General features: G+C 41.9%; 2 protein-coding genes across 3 annotated transcripts; both read right to left on the bottom strand.

Annotated features, from left to right (window-relative positions):
* Window positions 1-3,184: 3,184 nt before the first annotated feature.
* Window positions 3,185-10,817, bottom strand: nkain1 (sodium/potassium transporting ATPase interacting 1). 2 transcript variants are annotated; one of them, XM_065469516.1, is made up of 8 exons: window positions 10,280-10,817; window positions 9,548-9,948; window positions 8,591-8,728; window positions 8,403-8,483; window positions 7,642-7,839; window positions 7,387-7,447; window positions 5,403-5,484; window positions 3,185-3,673 (listed from the first exon to the last, which is right to left on the bottom strand). In XM_065469516.1, exons 2-8 carry the CDS (start codon window positions 9,599-9,601, stop codon window positions 3,664-3,666), a joined length of 624 nt encoding a protein of 207 aa, XP_065325588.1. In that variant the 5' UTR covers window positions 9,602-9,948; window positions 10,280-10,817; the 3' UTR covers window positions 3,185-3,663. The 2 variants fall into 2 exon arrangements, with proteins under 2 accessions (XP_065325588.1, XP_065325589.1); XM_065469517.1 differs by lacking the exon at window positions 10,280-10,817 and adding an exon at window positions 10,150-10,268.
* Window positions 10,818-15,845: 5,028 nt separating this feature from the next.
* On the bottom strand, window positions 15,846-22,193 carry snrnp40 (small nuclear ribonucleoprotein 40 (U5)). Its single transcript, XM_065469505.1, has 10 exons — window positions 21,980-22,193; window positions 19,955-20,084; window positions 19,760-19,853; window positions 19,472-19,637; window positions 18,140-18,262; window positions 17,190-17,310; window positions 17,022-17,104; window positions 16,816-16,877; window positions 16,328-16,431; window positions 15,846-16,105 (listed from the first exon to the last, which is right to left on the bottom strand). Exons 1-10 carry the CDS (start codon window positions 22,088-22,090, stop codon window positions 16,056-16,058), a joined length of 1,044 nt encoding a protein of 347 aa, XP_065325577.1. The 5' UTR covers window positions 22,091-22,193; the 3' UTR covers window positions 15,846-16,055.
* Window positions 22,194-22,232: the final 39 nt, after the last annotated feature.

Here is a 22,232-nt window from a genome sequence, read left to right as displayed (position 1 = left end):
TGACGTCATGGGTACAGTAGATAATGGCTACCCTTATAGAAAATGTATTGGGGATCATATGGGGCATTTGTAGGACTCCTCCGGCCCAGTAATCCCGGATTAAATAGCCATAAGTATATAATTAGCGCCACGTGTTATTTTTAGACGCACAAAGTTAAAATAAGATTACCCCCCTCTCTGTCATTTACAATGTTTGAAATAATACCTCTAAGTCTCTATCATATGAGTTCCACTCAGGAACATGGTCAAGTTGTTCTGTATTATCTTCTTTTTTAATATACTAAAAAGTAATCATGATAATTAAATCACAATATAGTAATACACACTTACAGACACAGCTGCTAATCTTTCTATGAAATTGCTGTGATTTTATTTTGAAATTCAACTTAATTACCTGAAATACACTAAACAGCCATTTTATTAGATACACTTAGCCACCACAAGGTTGAACCCCCTTTATGCCTACAGAGCTTTCTAAATTTTTCTTGGTATACATTCAACCAGCTGCTGGAAACGTTCCTCAGAAATTTTGCTCCATATTGACATGACAGCATTGTGTACTGGGAATCTCCTGTTCTACCACATCCCAAAGGTTCTCTTTTGGATTGAGATCAGGTAACACTGGAGGTCATTTGAATACAATTAACTTATTGTCTTGATCAAAAAAAGTTTGAAGTGATTTGAGTTTTGGACATGCCATCAGAAGATGGATACACTGTTATTATAAAGATCAACAACAATACTCAGATAGGCTCTGGCATTTGAACAAAGTTGGTATTATGGGGCTCAAAGTGTGCCAAAAAATCTTCCCCACACCCCAACAGCCTGAACCGTCAACACACGTATGGGTCCATGCTTTCATGTTGCTTACACCAAATCCTACCCCTACCATTCAAATGCTGAAGCAGAAATTAACTCATCAGACCAGACCATATTTTTCCAGTCTTCTGTTGTCCAGTTCTGGTGAACTCATGCAAATTGCACGCTCAGTTTCCTGTTCTTAGCTGACAGGACCTGGTGTGGTCTTCTGCTTCTGTAGCCCATCTGCTTCAGAGATGCTCTTCTGCATACCTGTTGTAACTACTGTTTATTTGAGTTTCTGTAGCACTCTGGCCATTCTCCTCTAACAGTTGACATCAACAGGGCATTTTCACCCAGAGAACTGCCGCTCACTGTGGCTTTTCTCTTTTCCAAACCAATCTCTGTAAACCGTGGAGGTGGTGTTGGAGTGGATCAACAGTTTCTGAAATACTTCAACAACCATGCCTCGTTCAAAGTCACTAAAGTTATCTTTCTTCCCCATTCATTTAAATATCAGCACTTAATCTTTACTCTATCTACATGCTTAAATTCACTGGGTTGCTGCCATGTGATTGGGTGACTAGATAACAAACCTTTGAACAGGTGTACCTAATAAAGTATGAAGTAAAAAAAAAATCTAATACATTAAATGTGAGTAATACACATTTTAGAGGTTTAAAAAATATATAAGTAATGAAAATTTACGGTGACTGTATTTTCAAATTTAACTCTCTGTTTAGAGTTCATGTTTTAAAAAAATGAAATTAAAGTGATTTTATTTTGAAATTCACACATCAGCTTCATTAATGGATCCCAGTTCAGCAGCGGAGGCATAAAATAAGTCAACTCACATGTACCGTTACTTTTATAATGTCACGCTCTTGTTTTGAGACAATGTTTTGACAGTCAAATCCTCATTGCAGAACATCAGCCCAGCTGGGTGCATCATTTGGATAACGCTCCTAACTAATCCTCCAAACGATTCAGCGCCTTATAATCCCAATATTATTACAATGTAATCAAAGGATGGAAAGCACTCAGTTTATTAAACCCTCCTGGGTGAGACAAATGAGTCTGCACACACACACACACAAACACACACGCAGAGACAACAAGAGCCACATTTCATGTAGAAAGTGTAGTTTTATTATTTCAAACTTCTCCTTAACACCCGAGAAGGTTTTCACCTCATACCTGTCTCCCTCCTTCCCTTTTCCTTTCTCCAGTTACATCTACAAAAACTACTCAGAGCACATCACTGTGTATGGTACATTTTCCTCCTCAGTCGCCATGCTCTGGAAATCAGCGAATGAGCTGCAGGAGTGGACGTAGCTCGCGAGATGACGATGGTGGGGAATATTAGCTGCGGATGGGCTTAAAAGAAGGCAGCGTGAGGATGTAAGCAAAACGAGAGGACGAGGGAAACGGGTACGAAGAAAATAAGTCTGGACGTGTAACCCTCTCCTCCCACCGAGTCCCACCCACCCGCCCCCACCCCTTTTTGTTTGTTTTTTCTTTCCCTAAATGGAACCAACAATAACAATCATTGGCTGGTTATTTACATGCACAGTGTCCCCCCTGTTACCACCCCATAGACACACTAATGCCTGATCCCAAAGCCATCTGCTGATCAACAGTGTCACATGTTACAATATGTTGAATAGATTTTCCTGAAAATCACTTTTACTTGATTTCAGAAGCAAGCCAAACCTATAATTTAAAAAAGACAAGGCTGGTGATATTCCACGGTAAAACAAAAACAGCAACGAAATCAGCCTTTTGATAAATATTTTCCATGTTGTGAAAGCGCTCTTGTACAAAACTATTGAAAACCCCATCAGTCAGCCACGCCGTTGCACCGAATTGCACCCCTTTGTCACAACAAAGCTGGGCACTGTAGTTTATTTTAAACACGCACCTCTCCCTCACTGTAAATACTACCTGGACATAAAAATAGTTTCCACAAACGTGCTCTTTATTGCTAAAGAAACTACAACGTGCAGCTGTTGTAGGAAAGTACAGTAAAACAAATCAGTGCTGGGCGCTACAGGGAAGCTACTGAAAGATGGATGTTTTTTGGTCTTTTCATGTTTTGCCTTGTATTTACCGTAATAAACAAGTGAAATATCGCCTGCCTTATCTTTTAAGGAATTCACGCTTTTCTGTGCGTCCTGGGACCTCAGCAGTGGCTTCGGCTGGAAGGTGAAAGCAGGGAAGGAGGAAGGGGGAGATGGCTTTGGGAGCGGGAATCGTAATCGACTGCTCTACACATCACCACGTTCTAAAAACAACAACAGGTACGAGCCGTGCCTCTTTATTTATTAGGTGACCCCCCCCCCCCCCCCCCCACCCACATCGACGAGCCCAACCCCACCCACCCCCCAAACAAAACAAAACAAAACAAAACAAAACAAAACAAAAAAAATCACAGGGGCACCAAGTGGTAAGAGTCCAGGGTGCAACTGCAAAGCACCAGCTAGTCCTGTGGAATTACACAATCGCACACACACACACGCACAAACACACACAGACACACAGCAGTGGGAGTGTTGAGAGCTGGCAGTTTAGTGAACTGTCCCCTCAGTGAGGCCAGCTCTTCTTCTATGAATCTCTTCTCCCCTCGCCTTGCCTCCCGCGCCGCCTTCCTCTCGTCACGCCGCCCGGCATGCTGGTTCTTCCCTGAGCTCTGTACATTCTTTTCAGGGCCATATTTCACTTTCTCAGACACACACACACAGACACACACACACACGCCTCTCCATCTGGGTGGGGTTAAGTCCATTTCTCAGGTAAACTGTGACAGAGTGAGTCCATCCACAGTGACACCATCAGGGTTTGGCCTGAAGGGGGTGCTACCAACAGTTAACCAGCCCTGCAGGGGTGCAGAGAGGATGACATAAGTTAAAGTTACAATATGCTGCACTTTGACATAACTGCATGAAAAAAGGCACTTCACTGATTTTACTCATGAAGTTGAATTTCGTGTCATTAAACTGCTCTGCCAAAAAAACAATCCCGTAACTTTCAAAAGCAGATTTTCATTCTTTAACGCAAAAACTGTTATGGTTATGAAAAGTCTAACATTTTTTGAGATTGATACAAACGTATGGAGTTAAATTAGCCTCAAAAGGATTACAAACTAATACTTACAAGCATGTACAAGGATCCTGAAAAATAGAAATCAACACACGAACACATGGAAACTGTTTTTTACAAAAGCGTACATTAAAACCTGAATAAATACTGATCATTACTGCACAAATGTTTACGTTCAAGGACACAAATCTGATCATTTTTACTTTCAAAAAGCTGCTACTTTCAGCTGCTCCCTTATTCACAAGGGGTCACCACAGTGAGCAGCTCTGCATGTTTGATTTGGCAGATTTATTTTTTTTTTGCACCAGATTAACACATTCACTTGGCAAGCGAAAGGTCACTGGTTCGATTCCAGGTGGAGACACAAATCCCCTTTGGGTTTGTGTCAGGAAGGTCATCCGGTGTAAAACTCTGCCAAATAAAACACACAGAGCTACCAGCCTGGGCGAGTAGCCCAAAGAAGCCCTTCTTGACACAACCCCAAAGGGACAGTATCCTCCCGGGATCAAACCGGGGATCTTTCCCTCATTAGGCGACAATGGAAACCTTCTTTTAGCTCACTTAAGAGCTTTGCCTGATACGGAGAGATCTCATGATGTGTGCACTTGTTGTTTTGGAGCATTTGCAGCTTTGAACGGTTTCTCAAGCTGCGTTCAAGTGCTAGTAAAAAATTGGACACCGGAGGCCTGTAACTGAAGAAGGATTTTGTCTCATCCAGGTAGCTTGAGGATTAAACCTGGGTTTTCAGTACCACGAAGATGTTTCTCTTCTTAGCGGAGCTCCAGAGCAGGTTAAGTTCTAGATTAGAGGGTATGAAATCATCACCTACTGATCAATCAGTTCTCCAGCAAATTATGTCATCATTCCCAGAAGGTCCCATGGACCTCTGTGCGTGGACAGCATGAGGATCGAAAGTTTTTTTAATAGTGTCTAAAGTCTTTGCATTTCCCTGATAATTAGCAATAAATGTAGATTCTTATATTATATTTTAAATATAGATTTTAATCACCATTTAATATCTCTGGAGTAGGTGACACTCGCAGGGATCATTTTCTGTGGAAGAAAACTCATATGATCCCATATGATTGCAGAGAGATACCCTGGGTATACTGAACTTGCTTCGTAGTCCAGGGCCCTGGCCTTCCCTTGGATTCTAAGAAAAACTAAAAAAAAAAATTCAAGGCTACAGGTCTGGATATATATGCATTTGTAAAGGAGTTTTATATTTGTTCAAATTGCTTTGTATTTGTGTGTGGATTGGAGCATGCATTTTGTGAGTACCCAAAAGTACTCACAAAAGTTGTACATATTTTCATCATCCCTTTGAGACTAACTCAACTCCATACAAATTAAGGACTAAAAACAGATCCTCACTCAGCTTGACTGCACTACATTTGGCCAACACAATTACACAATAGCAGTGCTACAATGCTGGAATAGCGCTTGAAAGATTAAAACAAAGATATTAAAATAGGAGACATTTGGAGAAGATGGCTGTAACTCACGTGTAAAGAGGCTGCAGCTGCAGATGAGAGGACTTCTGAGGAGGCTGGTAGCCGTAAGAATCGAACCCACCAATGAAATCAACTTCATGAGGGGAGAAAGAAAAAGAATGACATCATTCCACTTTCCCTTAAACTGTGTGTGTGTGTGTGTGTGTGTGTGGGGGGGGTTATATACCAGGTGTTGTATTTCAAGAGGACTCTATTTTAATATGGCACTCTCTCACAGCATCAGATTGTATCATCTTATGCGTTTGGCATGCTTTTATAGACTGCAAACTGTGACATCAGAATGAGCAGTGATACAATACCAATACATCAACCTCCCTACTGCCTTTGTGTCACTGATACATAGTTCTAATCTTTCTCAGTTGATTAAAGGAACAGAGTCATGTGGTGTCGAGTGAAGTAAGATTGATTAGCTGCATCAGTGGGGCTATAAAAAAACAAAACAAAACAAACATCAAGTTCTGGATCTGTTTTCTCTAGAGCTAGAACTGAACAGCTCCATCATTTTAAAGTAAGAATGTTGTAATGCTTTCTTTTTACAATGAAGCACAAACGTGGTTTAAAAAAAGGCGTTTAGTTATTTATTGATGTGTACACACTTATAGAGCTTTCAATAACATGAAGTGTAAGACAGATTAATTAACTGTCACATGCTAGGGAAAATGTGTATTCCCAGACTGGTTGCCAACTGATTACTGGAGGTTGCTGGCTGTCACTAGGTAAAAAAAACCTTGTGGTTGCTTTGGTTGCTAGCAGATTGCAGCAGTTTCCTGTAATTTGCCTGGAAGATGCCTACTTTTTAGTTTGCGTAATGCTTTATTCAACTTTAACTACACTCGAAGAGTAAATGGCGAGTATTTGCAGGCAAATTGCTTCAGCTAACTCTAGCAACCAACCAGTGACAGAATGCACGCTTTTACATGTTTTTCCCCACGTGACTGGTAGTTTCTAGATGAATTGTGTATCATTAGTGTATAACAGATATATTGATATGTGGTGAGTATATCAGCTGATTTAAAACAAGAAATGTGTCACCATTATATTAGGTAAAGTAACACACTTGTCTTGAATATATCACTCAAATCTTTTTTTCAAAAGACAAAAACAAACAAAAACAATAAAAATGCACGAGACTGCAGTTCCTTGAGTGGCCACTTGAGGCTCGCTTCAAAAGTCAGTGTGTCCCCACAGACTCCAATATTAAAAAGCCAAATTTTTGCAAAAAATAAACAAAACTATTACAAAATCTGATTTAGTCTCTATATTATAAAAACAAAAAAACAACATGGCGATGGATCTAAAGCTAAAATTTAGACCGGCTGATGTCAAACACTCGCTATATCCATCTTTTATATACAGTCTATAGTCCATATATTTTATGAGTGTGAGTGGTACCTTGTTTTAAAATAATACATAGCTGAGAAACTTGATTTTGGTTTTATGGATTTTAAACAAATCGTGTAGATGTTGCGTGTTACTGTTAGAACATCACTGACACTATGCTATGACAGGCATATAATTGCAACACAGCATGCTATTAAGACGTTAGAGACACAGCACTCGCCCACTTCCTCTTACAGGAAATCAAACTTATAACATTGATATGGGACTTCATTTCTTCCACTGAGTGAGCGTAAAACACTCACAAGAGGCACATCACGGGAACAATCAGTCAGACACGCAGATGGCACACTCACGCCGACAGACAAGCACTAGCCAGCTGACAGACGGACACTCTCATGGTGGGAATGCATCCTAATACTCCCCACAGATGGAGGGCTCAGATCACCCAGAGGGAATCCTCTGCAGTGATATCGCTAAGCATGACTCACACAGGAGAAACCAATGAGACGACAGCACTCGCACTCAGAGTCATGGATCTCTCACATAAAAGCCCTCGAAAATAGTACGACAAGCACACCTAATCAACTGAACAAGGTGCTGGAAGAGCTTTTAGTGAGAAGAGAAAGATACTCACAGCTGTCCTCGTCATCCTGGAAGACTTTGCTTACGTAGCAGGCGTATACAAAGCCAAAGAGCTGTTGGAGAGGAGACGATCAGAAATAAATACAAGGGTTGTACTGTTAGCTGAGTCACTGCTGACTTGTCCAATATTTCTCGGAAAATGTTTTAGCACGATATTGAGGGTCAGCAAAGTGATACAAAACCAAAAAATGAATGTACAAGAACGTGTGTGTGTGTGTGTAAGTGTGAGTGTGTTTTTGATACGTACAGCCAAGAGGATCTGAATGGCTGAGCTCAACACCTCAATGTACTGGTAGTCGAGCAGACACCCGGACACAGTGATGACATGGTGGTCATCGGGGGCCATGCGGGAGTCTAATACTGGTGTTACCAGGCAACCAGGACCGTGCTCCATCCACCACGAACGATGGAGGGATGTGTTGAACGTCATGAGAAAGTCTCTATCCTAAACACACACGCATACAGTAGACACAGAGCTAATTGGCATTCTCTTACTGCATCTTAAAGCTTCTTTTAATTGTTATTAATACGGTGATACGTTTCTTCTGTCTTCTGTCATATCTACACTGTTATGTTAAACATAACCGGTTATTAATGAGGTCAGTCTATGTAGAAGTAATACAGATCTAACTTGAGATTCTTTGCTCGGTTTTGAAAAAGGGAAGACAATCAGAAAAAAAGTTGTCTTAAAAGCAGAGGAGCAAGTGAATGAACACAGTGGCTGAACTGAGGCCCCGTATGAGATGAATAAGGATTATTTTAAACTTTAAATCACTCAAGGCTAATTTACTAGGATCGAAAAAGAAAAATACGTTTGTAAAAAGAAGAGCAGTAGGTCTGCCTTAATCGTTAAGTCTAAAAAATACTTCTGAAAATAGCGACATAGAGCCTGAGAACTGCTAATATTTGGTAGTTGATGCAAAGTAAAATGATCTATAAAAATGTACTTAAATATAACAACAAAACCATACAAGCCAGAACAGGGGTCGCACACAAAACACAACTTACCTGAGAGAGGTTTCCAACCTCCAGGTAGAAACAAATAATGAAGGAGTTCCATCCCACCCAGACGACCAGCCATACTGCATACTGCCAAACAGAGACACAGGGATCGGTGTTTGGGGACAGTAAGCTACACACACAGTTAGTGCAGGAACTGGGACTCCGGTGCAAGATGATGGATATACACTACTCACAAAGATGAGGTATCTGAAGCGAAACTGCACAGTGCCAAACATGCCCAGGATGACGGCCATAATGTGCAGGAAGTTGGCCAGAATGGGAGCCCACTGGTAGCCCAGGAAATCAAACACCTGCCTCTGAAGGGCTGCCACCTGGGAAGGGGTGGGTCACACACACACACACACAGACAGACACACACACATATATATGCATATTAGGAAAGAAACAAGTACACATGCAAATATAAAGGACAGAAAAACACAACACACACACACAAGTACTGAAGGCTACACACACACATACAGTGACAGGGAGACACATACACAGGTCTGCCGCAGTTGTTTCCATGGTAACTGCCTGGAGCACCAGCCAGTCCAGTGACTGTAAAAAAAAAAGAGGAGCACCCCAAAAAGCTCCGCCAAACTAATGAGAATCTATGGGCCAAATCCCTGTACCGCACAACAACTCATCAGCCGGGCAAACAATAGCCTCAATAACTGCTCCTCACACTGCTGCTGTCCACGCCTGCATCACACTCACTGCAGGGAGACGTTACAGTCACTCTTATAACACAGTCATCACCCTTGAGAGTGTCAGTCCTGAGCTATTTCAGAGGAAAACAAACATCCAACTTTCACTCTACAGTAGAGACCAGGTGGTGAGAAGAGCCTTTTTGTTCTTTACATTCAGATGATTTTTTTTCTATATGGAGCTATCAAGCCTCTCTTTATAAACATAGACCACCCTGACACTAAAGACCCCCCTATCCTGTACCCTTCTGCTTTATACACACACCCTAGCCTGTAATGTGGCATGGCAGCCCAGCAGCTGCAGCTCAAAGCTTTTTCCGTGTGTGACTGCATGGAGAGGCCGGACAAACATGTCTGATTACAATGTGTGGGTCTGTAGCACGCTGCTCTAATTATATCTTCATGGTGAGTGAGTAGAAACACACACACACACACACTTACCAGCTGCAGTGAACATATCACCAGCAGCGTGCATCTCCCGTCGCACTTCCCCATTTTGGAGGGCTCAGGACGCGGCTTGGAGCCGCGGAGGCTCCGGGGGAAAGATGGGTCCCCGGTCAGATCCAGACTGCCTGGTCGCCTCAGCTCACAACATTCCCGGCTGAATAGACGTGCCCAAGCCCGCCGCCTCCTCCAGCAGCGCTGGTCTGGCTCTTCCACTCACAGTGGATGACCCATCTTGGCCTCTGCTTTTTTTGTTTTTGTTTTTTGTAAATAACAGTCGCGGGTGGGTTTCAGGAAGGAGAGAGGTTGAGGTGAGGAGGAGGTGAAGAGGGTCCAGTTCACGCCTGCTGCGGTCCGACCACCACAGAATCACCTCGGCCACACCTTCCGAAGAGGGGCTACACAAAGACACAAAGAGAGACGGAAAGCTGTCATAATCTGCTCCGGGCTACAGGCAGAAATGAGCATCATATGATACCGGATCACACGGGGGTGGTGGCGGTGAGGAGGAGGAGACCGACCCCGCAGTGGTGGTACTACAGCTAACGTTTGGCTACATACACTCCGCTACGGACACAAAGCAGCCCGTTGTGACTCACGGTTTTCTAGGAGCGGAAGAGTATCGTCCCCCTCCCCACCTCCTCCTCTCCCAACCTCCGTCGTCTGGATCGTCTTCTCCTCGAGCTGCTCGCGGGGGAAGAAGTCAAGTTAGCGTGCGGTTTTTCTTACCGGTACCGGGCTCCTTTGCTCTGTCTCGCAGCGCCTTTTGTCAACAATCGGTGCCGGGGCAGGAGCAAGAGGAGCCGGGGGGAGAAAGAGAGAGAGAGATAGAGGGGGTGGAGGCTCTCAGTCACCGCGACCTCTCGAGGAGGAGCTGCATGGATTCTGCGGATCCGCGTGCGCGAGGGAGTCAGCGAGTGAGCGCGAGCGACCAGCCCCGCGAGGCTTTTGAAAGGATCACAAAAGAAATGGGGGGCCGCGGTGGGTGAGGAGGTTCAGACTTGTGGAGGAGGAGGAGGAATAAAATCGCCTCCTCCCACCAGCACCACCATCCAGACCGAGGAGAGGGAGAGAGGGGAGGCTGGCCCCCGGAGGTGCTGCCCTTTTCCTCAGTTTGTGGTTATTCAGAGCGGAAATAAACACAATTAACAGCCTTGTTTAATCTCAGCTACTTACCACGAGCAGCGCGACAGCACAATACAGTGAGCTGCACACAAGTCGGGTCAGCTATATCAGAGAAGGTGGCAGATAATGAGGCGGCTATTGCAAAGGGCCACGCAGGACTCAATGAGCAAGACAAATGTTTTATTTGGACTTGTAATTTTCCCTTTTTCTCACCATGTTTTTGTGTCAAATCTTTTCAAATAAAGAATTCTGAATTGTCCTGTTTTGATCAATTAAAGCACAGAGTCCTTTGGGCTCTACTGAAGTAGATATGCAGTCAAATATAATCCTCATCTACAGTGCAGTGCAAACGTATTTGCCCTTGTCCTGATTTCTTAAGTCTTAACCACTTTTTGAGTGGTTCAGTTCAGTTCCACTAACCACACCCAGACCTGATTACTGCCAGACCTGATGAATCAAGAACTCACTTAAACAGAACCTGTTGGACAAAGTGAAGTAGACTAAATGATCTAAAAAAAAAAAACAACCAACACAACATGCCATGATCTAAAGGAACTCAAGAACAGCTGAGAAACAAACTGACATCTATCAGTCCTGAAAGGGTTATAAAGCCATTTCTGAGACTTTGGGACTCCAGTGAACCACAGTAAGAGCCATTATCCACAAATGGAGAGAACCTGGAACATTGCAGAATCTTCCCAGGAGTGGTCCACCTGCCAAAGTTACTCCAAGAGCACATCAATGACTCATCCAGGAGGTTACAAAAGAACCCAGAATAAAATCTGAACTGCAGGCCTCAGCTGTGTCACTTAAGGTCAGAGTTTGTGATTCAACAATAAAAAAAAAAGACTGGGCAAAAATGGTATCCATGGGAGAGTAAGAAGAAAGCTGCTCTAACCACAAAGAACATGACAGCTTGTCTCACATCTGCCAAAAAACATTGTGATGATCACCAGGACTTGTGGGAAAATATTCTGAAGACAAAAGTTGAACTTTTTGGAAGGTGTGAGTCCTGTTACATCTGGTGTAAAACTTACACAGTGGTTTGGTGCTTCAGGTTTTGGAGTGACTGAGTCAAAGTCTGGACTTAAATCAGATTGAAATGCTTTGGCATGATCTTAAACAGGCTTTTCATGTTCAAAAATCCTCCAGTGTGACTGAATTAAAGCAAATCTGCGAAGAAGAGTGGGCCAAAATTCCTCCACAGCAATGTGACAGACTCATTGCTAGTTATCACACACGGTTGATTGCAGTTCTTACTGCCAAGGGTGGCACAACCAGTTATTAGGTTTAGGGAGCAATTAGTTTTTCACATAAGGCCTGGTAGATCTGGATAATTCTTTTTTCCATTAATAAATTAAATCATTTTTTAAAAACTGCATTTTTTTTATTCAGTCAGGTTATGTTTGTCAAATGTTAAATTGGTTTGATGATCTAAAACACGTAAGCTAAAAACGAAGAAATCAGGAACGAAGCACATACTTCTGTTGGGCCTTAGGGCAGCCCCTCACTTCATCCACTCTATGAAATAAGCTTTTCAAGCCAATCTCTCTCTTTAAGACAACTTTCTTCTGATTGGCTGCCTCCTTCAAGCAGAAGGTTTTAGCAGCAGTTGGGCGGGGTTGCTGTGTCTGTGATGACCATATAAGGGTGTCATCTTTCGTTGACGTCATAGAGATCCAAGGGTAGAAAAAAGTGCCTGACACAGAGTGTTTAGAGCAGCCTGAAGTTTGAGTTTTGCGTCACAGAGATTTAATTTTTTTATTTTATTTATTTATTTATTTTTTTACATAAGATGACATCACTATTTCAAATTTTGGGCATGTTTAACTCAAAAATTCACCCTTGTTACCAGAACCAGCCCTGGGCATAAGCTGGCAGAGCAGCTGCTCTGAGCCCCCCCACACCAACAGGGAGGTCCCCCAAGAGAACACGAAATGTCACTCAAGGAAGGTTGCTACATATATTTTTGTTTTATGTGATATAACAGTGTTAATTACATAAAACAAAAATGAAACATTCATGCACACTGTAACCATTTGTAACCAATCATTTCAGAAACATCGGGAAGACTGAAGTTCATCGCAGGGATCAAGCAGGACTCGTGATCTTCACCAGCAGCTCCTCAGAGGGAAATCTTCTTCTCCGCCATAGGGCCATCCCAGAAGATGGACAGAGGTCTAAAGGTCATGTGCTTAAGAAATAGGAAACAAAATCCAGCAAGGACCTGAGAGATGTATTTGGTCATTCAGCTCATCCACTGTTCACAAAAGCCTCAACAGAAATGGTATCAGTGGAAGGGTGACTGTCAAGAGGCCATCATGAATTACCATCTGGAAAGAGTCACACAGTGGGACACTATCAGTCATGGACTGGTCTCCCCAGAGCCCAGATCCTAACATTATTGAAGCAGTGTCGGATCTTCTTCCCAGAGAGCAGAACAAAAGGCAGCCAACATCCAAAGAAGGGCCTTGAATGTTCATCAAGCCCAGAGAACTATTCCTAAAGACTACTTAAAGAAAGAAAGCTGCCTATGAGAGTTCAGGCTGTGCTGAAGAATAAAGGTGGTCATGCTAAATATTCAGTACTCTATTCAGATTCTTTGGAGTACCCCGAGTGAGACCGAATTGAAGTCATGCACTACAGACAGTTAGAAAATTAAATTCTTTTAAATAAATTATGCTGAGGTATTAATAGCTAAAAATGCACTGTCTACAAGTAGGACTGGTCTTACTCATCTGTGAAATAATGAGTTCATTTCAGGTCTTTGAAAACACACACACACAAATGCACACGCAGTTACACAATAGGGCTTTATAAAATATGTAAAGTACACTTTCTCTTAAGAATGGTAAAACTTTTATTAGGAAAACTGCAGCCAATAAGAAAATGCACAGGATAACATAAAAAACAAAGCTGTGTGGGGAGCTAGCAGCCAGTTTATGGTGTTTTCAAACTGCACGCATAATGAATCCCAAACAGCTTGGAGTGGATTGTAAAACTGCACCATAAACCTCCAAACCACACATTTAACTTGTACCATTGTACCACTGCATAAATGATTTGTGAACCCTTTACTGAGATTTCTGCTCTGACGTCTTGTAAAATTATAGACAATCACAACGGGACCAAACTAATAGCACATTTTTCATGTCTTTATGAAGCCCTGAGATAGACTGGCAACCTGAATACGCTGTTAAGAAAATGGATGGATGTCTTTATTAAACACATTAAGTTACAAGCTGTAAGTCCAAGCTGGAAAAAGTAAGTCAGCATCTATACCTCAGTAATGATTTCTCCAAAAGATACTCCGAACGAGACATTGAAGTTAACAAGATAGGATAACAGAGATATTAATCCCTTTAAATCCTTGTAAGATAAATGCATGCAAAGTCACAAAGTTAAATCGCAAGTTCCCTAAAAAACATTAAAGAGACGAACAAAGCTGGAGACTACAAAACCAACATCCAAAGATGTTTCTGTTCATCAGTTCACAGTAAGAAAACTCTCTACAAACAGCTGAAATTCAGACCTGTGTCTATGCTAAAAGTGCAATCTTCACATTTAGTTTGAGGTTAGCTTTAGTCTTGTTTTCATTACAATAATAGGCATGGTATTTGTCAGGGGAATATTTATTTAAGAAGTTCAGAATTGATATTAAAATATGAAACAGAACACTCTGTAAAGACAGCGGAGTCAGATTGATGTAAACATGGTAAGTGCCAATAAACACATTCACAAAATCCTCTCCAGAGAGATCCTTTTGGTATCCATCAATAGGCTTCGTGCTTAATTCTGGTTGGATATTTGACCAATCTTTTTAGCAGAATTGGCAGAGTTCATTTAGGTGGTTGGTTTCTTGGATTGGACCCAACTTTTAAGATTAATTCACAAATTTTCAAGGAATACGTTATGCATCCGAAAACCAGTTTTGATGTATTTGGGATCATTTTCCTGTTGGTACTTCCAAGTCTAAACTGTCTCCCTGTTGATTTGAGGTGAAGTTGAAGAATTTGCTGGGAGTCCTGTCACTGTGGCCAAAAAGCTTAATTTTTGTCTCATATGACCCATAAAACTTGTCTCCAGATGGCATTTGGTTTGTCCGTTTGTGCAGCTGCTTCTTTCTTTGTAAGCATGTTATTAGTCCATGTGATGGCAGTTTCCAGTTCTTTGCAGGCTTGAGTTTTTGTGGTTCCTGGGTTATTCCTGAACATCCTAACCAACTTCCTGTCACTGAGGGTGACAGTTTGGGTCTTGTCCAGACCTTCACAAAGTGGTAACACATCAGAATTACTTGTACTCACTGATGAACTTGGAACCTGCAGTTGTTTAGAAATGGCTCCAAGAGACCATTCCAACCTGTGTATTCTACAATTCTCTTTCCTACATCCTTACTGGCTTCCTTGGACTTTTCCGTTGTTCTGAATATTAGTCAGTCCAGTGAGTGATGTCACACAAATCCTTTTTATGATGGCAAAGAGAAACTACCAGTTGTAGTCAAACACGATCACTAACAAGTTGATAGAATTTGGCCTTGTCACATTAAAAGACATTGCGTAACCTTTAGCAGAGCTTATTAGAAGATTTGGGTGAGTATGTGTGGAGGAGTATGTATACTTTTGGCTCTGTGTGGATTAGAGAAAATAGTAATGCTGTACTATTATTTCACCCTGGAAAAAAGAACAGTGTAAAATCCCAGAATTACCATATTATTTGTGCCCATGATGAGTGAATGTGAACTTCAGATCTGAACCTGAACTGCCCTCACTGAGAGCTGTGGCATGATTAGCAGAGGGTTGCTCAGTGCTAATAATAGAAATCTCCAGGAATTGCAACAGTTTTGTTAGAGGAATGTCAACATGTTCCCAGGTTACATAAGTTAAATAAGAAAGCATCTGATCAAGCTTACTGCTGCTGAAGAAAGTTTTCCCAAGAGACGTTATTCACTAACTTTTCTAGATCCTGATTGCTCACTCCCTGTTTATTGTATAAGTTTAACCTGATTGTGTTTATAGTGGTAATTAAATGAAGATTAGATCATTTTTCTGGTTAATCAGTTTAGAAATACTTGTAAAGGCTCCACAAACACAACAAAGCATTTCAGTCAGAAAATAATTTGACAGCTTTTTTTTTTCTTTTTTCAGAATACTGAAGTTTATTATAAAGCAGTACATCAGAATAAAAAAGAAGTTGCTGTGGAGGTTCTTGTGCCTGAGCCTAATAATCTTCAAACACATCCTGAGGTTCTTTTGAAACAGGCTGAAATTACAGAGAGTCCTAGACCACTGTCGAACACCACCCATCCACGTCCAAGGCAGAACACACGTACACACACACACAAACACACGGATGCACGCACACACACACACACACGCAGCCCCTACTGAATTTCTCCCATGTACAGGCGTTTATCACTGGCACCAGACAGCACTGTGTAGAGAGACAAAGGAGAAAAAAAAGGATTCAACTTTGATTTTTGTTTAATGTTTTATAACGAAGCTTAAAGCGACCTAAGCGCCTAACTTAACATAATTCTGGCATACTGACATCCACCTATCCCAATGTGCCTTCAAGTTATCTTCTTGTGTTAATTAAAAAAAAGTGTATTTTAGGCCCGAAATGCACCTTAACTGATGCAGTTAGTTCACTCACCTATAGGCTCCTCTGGGTGGAAGACTACTTCGTTAACAGAGCCTGCGTGGCCCGGCAGTTTGTACAGGATCCTGCGTGATGTGGTGTCCCAAATATATACAAACCTGTAAAACACAATGCAGAAAAAAAATGGTGTTTACATTTGAAATCGCCATATCGTAAAAACTATATATATCATACAGTCACTCACCACTTCATTAGGTACACCTGGTCATCTGCTTGTTAATATAAACATCTAATCTAATCTTATTTTTACTGGTAACAAGTCAGCTGGTTAAGAAATCACATGTTTATCACCGCATTTTTCTTAATTATGTCTTTTGCAGGATGCAACGGGACAGAGTTTCCTTTCAGAAATACAGATTTGATGGTGCACTCAGAGTACAGCAGCTAACCTGAAGGTGACTTGAGCCCTTTGTCCTTTGTGTTTGTGTGTGTGTGCGAGCTCATATTCATGTACAGTATAAGTTGGTGTGTTTGCTTCTCACCTGTCGGCCGAGCCTGCAGCTATCTTACTGCCATCAGTAGACCAGGAGCACCTCAGCAGGTTCTGAATGACAGGAAAAGATGAATTAGAAACAAAGCATTACATGTGTGAGCTGCTGAGGTGAAAGATGAAAACTTGCAAGTACAGTCATCAACGCTTGCAGGACTCCAGCTGTTTGTCACTTCAATGAAGAGGGATATAACTTACCTTTTCAAAGTTGTGAACATTGCCCTGGAAAATCTTCACACATCTTTCCTTGGGAGCAAATGGTCGAACATCCCAAATACGCACTGCACAGAGACACAGATAGACTTCAAGAACAGGATTCACCCATACAGCTAACCACGTTTATGAGCCAAACATGTCTGATAGTACCTGTGTTATCCATGGAGTTTGAGAGAAGGTATGACCCCTCGGAGCTCAGGCTGAGCCCAGTCACTGAGTCACCGTGTCCATGCATGTTGTAGATCAGCTTATTCTGCCTCAGATCCCACACCTGCAACAACACAATCAATAACTTTGGGCAGGGTTCCTGCAGAAAAGCCATGCAAAGTCATTCTCGAACATTTTATAAGAGGTGCAAAAGTAAAAAATGATTCACTGCTTTATGGTCTTTGCAGTACCTGAGGGAAACAGCGTCCCAACAGTGGCTAAATACAGAGTAGAAACAACTTTTTCACTTGTATTTAAATGAAAAATAAAAAGTGCTGAGCTACACGTTAGCATCAAACTGCTCCAAACTAAGATAAAACCAAAAATATTCACGCAATCCTTTGTTCATGTTGCTCCAGAATTTAAGAGCCACAACCACTGGGAAATTATTTAAAAAAACAAATTATAGTAATTTGTCCTGGATACATTCTAAACTGTGCATGAACTACAGGTAAAACCTTAGTTTCACATTTCAGCCTTGTGTTCTTGAACATGACTAGAGGCTCCTCAAAAACTACACAGTGCTCTCAGGAATAATTGAAAACAGTTACGTATGAAAACCTATTACAGCTTTATTTACCCGTCAAGCATGTAACACGGATAAACAGCCCACTCTGGCAAGCTGTGCTGAGTCCATGGGTCCTGCTCGCTTCTGCTAATCAAATTCCATCTTTTTGCCTTCTGTGGCCACAGGCAACCAAGATAATTATTTGAAATTATAGCAGCACCATGAAGTGAAAAACTGGCCCTGCCGAGATTTAATTTCACTAATACACTATGTGTGCTGTGATAATAAAATCCACAGCATAAACAATCTCGTTTTTCAGGATACCCTCGAAAGAACATGGACAAGAAGTTCCATCAGCAGTAACGTGTTTCCAGCGTCATTCTACCTTGATGTCATTGTCGATGCCTCCTGACAGGATCTGATCACTGGTGTCGTTGAAAGTCACAGCCAGCACCTGGTAGGTGTTCTGGAAAGTGTGGATGGCTCCTTTTTTGCGGATGTCCCAGAGCTACAGAGCAGACAGTGACATCAAACAGAAAGCACAATCAGACCTTCATGTTTAATTCTGTAGGCCAAAAATGTGGCATCCAGACCTAAAGATGTGGATAAAACAATTTTATATATATATATATATATATATATATATATACACACACACTAGGGGTGCAACGATACTCGTATCGATATTGAACCGTTCGATACAGTGCTTTCGGTTCGGTACGCATGTGTATCGAACAATACAAAATTTTCAATTTATTTTATCAACTTTTCTTCTGACGATGCTGTGGATCTGCGTTCGACTACTCCGCCTAGGCTGCACTGTCGAGCGCAGATCCACTGAGCGCAGTGCAAGCTAGCAAGACAGAAGCTTAGCTCATTGCAGCATGGCAAATTGAACCTCCCCCACCCTCATTCAGATCTGGCCTTTGGAACTATTTTGGTCTTCATGTGAAGTATGACCCTGAAGGTAAGCGCATCATGGACAAAAGTAAAACAGTATGTCGGATGTGCCACGCAATGCTCAATTACATGGGTGGGAACTACTGCGTTAGCACAGTTTGCTCGTTAACGTGTTGACGCCGTCCAGCCCCATGCACGGGGCGATCCGCGGTAGCTCGTTAACGGAGATTTGCTGTGTTGTGGCGTTAATGTCATTTCAGATTAACGCTGACAGCACTAGTGGGAACACAATGAATATGATTGCACATTTACTCCGACATCATCCTAGTGCAAAGACAAGTGGAAGCAGACAAAAACAACAAGCACGCATGCTACAAACTTTACCCGTGTCATTTAGACAGCTGTTAGCACATGATTCTCCTTATGGGGACCTGATATGTTTAATATGCTGCTGAGAATATACCCCAGAAGAAGCGTATAGTATAGCTTTTATTTTGGAAAGAGCCATTCCTCTGTAATAAACTCTCTTTTCCAAAGATGAGGGATTTCTCCATGAGATATTTATTTTTTTATTACTTTGTCGTTTCAGCAACATTAAATTTAAAAACTGTACTTTTGAGTTAAAATATATATTTATAATTTTAATAAATGACAAATTAAAAAAACATGAACATTTTTTTGTATCGAAAAAATATCGAACCGTGACACCAAAGTATCGAACCGAACCGAACCGTGAATTTTGTGTATCGTTGCACCCCTAATATATACATACATACATACACATGTGTGTGTTTTAATTGAAAGCTGGAAAACTCACCTTCACTGTCCCGTCGTCACTGCCGGTGCAGATGAGTTGGGGTCCACGGCGAGCTGGGTAGCATGTATTAACAAAGGAAGTGTGGCCCTTCAGGCGCTTGATCCTCTCACCCGTTTCACTGTCCCAAACACCTACAGTTTTGTCTGTGCTGGCTGAGAACAGCATGCTGAAATTACATAGCAGGAAATAACAGTTAGTTAACCCTTTATAAAGAGCACAGGGTTATTAAGCCCTTAATAGGAAGTACTGATTGCATGTGTCCTTTGCTAAAGATCTCCACCTACTTACCTGCCATCTGTGTTGTAGTGCAGCTCCATCACTGCTCCACTGTGTCCCTTCAGCGTGGCGTAATTCTCACAATCTCCATACACGTTCCAGAGCACTGCAGCAAAAAACCCCAAAACACCGGTACACACCAAGTTATTCACAGTGAAGAAGTTGTTGCCTCACTGCAGAGATTTATTGGGAGTTTAACTAACTTACATATGAGTCTGTCAAATCCTGAAGAGGCAAGGGTGGCTCCATTGGGGTGAAACTTGCAGCAGTACACCTCACCCTCATGGCCAGACATTAGCATGATAGGAGCCTGGAGGCTGGAGGTCCGTGGGGGGCCCTATGGGAGACATATACGTGGTTAATACAGAGGTTGAGGTTAAGGAGGGAATTTCAGAAAAAATGTACTGATGTGAGGCTATGACAAGAGGACCTTGCAGTACTGTCAGTGGCATGGGTTTTAACTTATATGGTAACACTTTAAACAATAACTAATACAATGTTTCCCCATTATCAATTCTTTCTTGATTCCTGATCAGTTTTCTTTGTGGGAACAAAAGCCGGGATGCAAAGGCAGCTGTTGGTATAGAAACGTGTCCTGGCAGGGGACCTGGGAGGGTAGAACCATTGGACAAAGAACTGATACATCTGGAGACAGACGATTAAAGGTTTGAGTATCTTGTTTATAAATATTCAGGTAACTTATCCAGTTTAATCATACTGGATATTTTTAGCTTGTATTTATAATTTATTATAAAATCAGATATGGACTGTGAAAGTGGGTCAAAGTGTTTTTTTTATATATAATAGTCTCAAAAAACAAATGTCAAGGTCATATTTAATGCAATGCTGGTGTTTTAATGCGAATAAAGACGATCTGCAAGGATCATCTACCTCCATCTCAAGCATCCTCCTCTCTCACACCAACCCTCTGCATGAGATCCTTCACTACATCAATGGATCTTCTGTGAGGTCTTCCTCATTTCCCCCATCTTCAACATCCCATCCACTATCCCTCTTCTCCACATGTCCAAACCATCTCAGCCCTCTCTCTAACTGCTCAATCTGCAATGTCCCTCTGATGAAACTTTGCATGCATCTTTAGTATTGTCCATTCGGGTCCTTCCCAATGTAAATCTGAACGTTTTCAATTTGTCAGAGCCATGACACACCATCCAAACCATACATACAGCAGGTCTCATTACCATCTTCCCTTTCACTCCTGTAACTGTTCTTCCACAATCCATGGACTCCATCCTGGCTGCACTCTCTTCTTCCCGTATCTAATACCCCGTCCATTGCTTTGGATGTTTGAACCCATTTATGTAAACTCATATACCCTCACTGTTACACCTCCCATCAGACTGGAATTTGATGTGTCTCCCTCTCATTCACACACATGAGTTCTGTTTTGTGTCTTCTGACTTTCATTCCTCTTCTCTCCACCACATACCTCCACCTCACTAGGCTCTCTTCCCCCTGCTCCCTCCTCTCACTACAGATCGGAGATCGGAGACATCATAGTCTACCGGGACTCTTGCCTGGCCTCATCTTTCAGCCTGTCCATCAAGACTGCAAACAAGAAAGGGGCTCAGAGCCGAACCCTGACATAATATATGGTATGTCAGGGTTAACAGCCAAAGGAATAAAAGACTTTTAAGTATCTATTTGTTCTACACTGAGATACAAAGTAGGGGTTACCTGGGAGTAACTTCCTGAATTCAGAATAGAAATGGTGGTCAAGATAGTTAATAATGTCTTTTACTTTCGTGATAAAGAAAGTAAAAGACTGAGTTTCTCAGTTTGAACACAAATCTCTTTGCCCGACCCCCATTATTTTGGAGCTGGTGTTATCAATGGTGCTGAGAGTTTCTACCCTTAAAAGATAAAACATTAAACCAGAATACAAAAGAACATTTTTTGTGATCACTTTAAAAACTCTTTTTAAACAACAATAGTTTACCCAAATCCAGCTGGGTGTAGGAGACATTGTAAAAAGCATCAAAGTGAGAGCTAATGCTGTGCTAATTTTATTTTCATGTTTATCTGTCTCGCTGGCAGCCCAGATAATGAACCTAAAATCACCACAAAGGGAAAATGTGACTTTTTTCCCAGGCGGCTTTATATATAATTAATCACAAAGCGTACACAGTATAGTGTGGTTACTTGTTCTAAGTGTTTGACTCTACTTCAGTAGCCACCCCTCCCGGTTGTAGTAACAGCTACCCTCCGTACCGTGGCCACGAGTTGCTGAGACTGCGCCGCCGCTATCAGCTCCGTCCGGGGCCGCTTCACGGCGGAAGGAACCACCGCCATGTCTGCCGCTCTCTTCATAGGCTCAATCATCTTTACAGGACAAAAATCCGCAAAAATTTAAAGCTTTAACGCTACAATTTACAAAAAATGAATGGACGTCTTTCATACGAGACGTCGGAGGAAGTAGCACCAACGTATCAACACAGAAGAAGTACTTCCTGTGAGCGCGAGG

The sequence above is a fragment of the Pelmatolapia mariae genome, linkage group LG22 (assembly GCF_036321145.2).
Source record: "Pelmatolapia mariae isolate MD_Pm_ZW linkage group LG22, Pm_UMD_F_2, whole genome shotgun sequence".
Lineage (NCBI taxonomy): Eukaryota > Metazoa > Chordata > Actinopteri > Cichliformes > Cichlidae > Pelmatolapia > Pelmatolapia mariae.
Note: the sequence above shows the minus strand (reverse complement) of the source record. Positions and strands in the feature narration are given on the sequence as shown.

Excerpts from the sequence above, each read along its gene's own strand:
- snrnp40 (XM_065469505.1), bottom strand. The coding sequence starts at position 22,090 with ATGATTGAGCCTATGAAGAGAGCGGCAGACATGGCGGTGGTTCCTTCC. Across the intron at positions 20,085-21,979 it reads CTCAGCAACTCGTGGCCACG|GGCCCCCCACGGACCTCCAG; the intron begins GTACGGAGGGTA and ends TGTCTCCCATAG. Across the intron at positions 16,106-16,327 it reads CCACCCAGAGGAGCCTATAG|TGCTGTCTGGTGCCAGTGAT; the intron begins GTGAGTGAACTA and ends CTCTCTACACAG.
- nkain1 (XM_065469516.1), bottom strand. The coding sequence starts at position 9,601 with ATGGGGAAGTGCGACGGGAGATGCACGCTGCTGGTGATATGTTCACTG. Across the intron at positions 7,448-7,641 it reads CCATTCAGATCCTCTTGGCT|CTCTTTGGCTTTGTATACGC; the intron begins GTACGTATCAAA and ends CCTCTCCAACAG. Across the intron at positions 5,485-7,386 it reads CCAGGATGACGAGGACAGCT|TTGATTTCATTGGTGGGTTC; the intron begins GTGAGTATCTTT and ends CCCCTCATGAAG.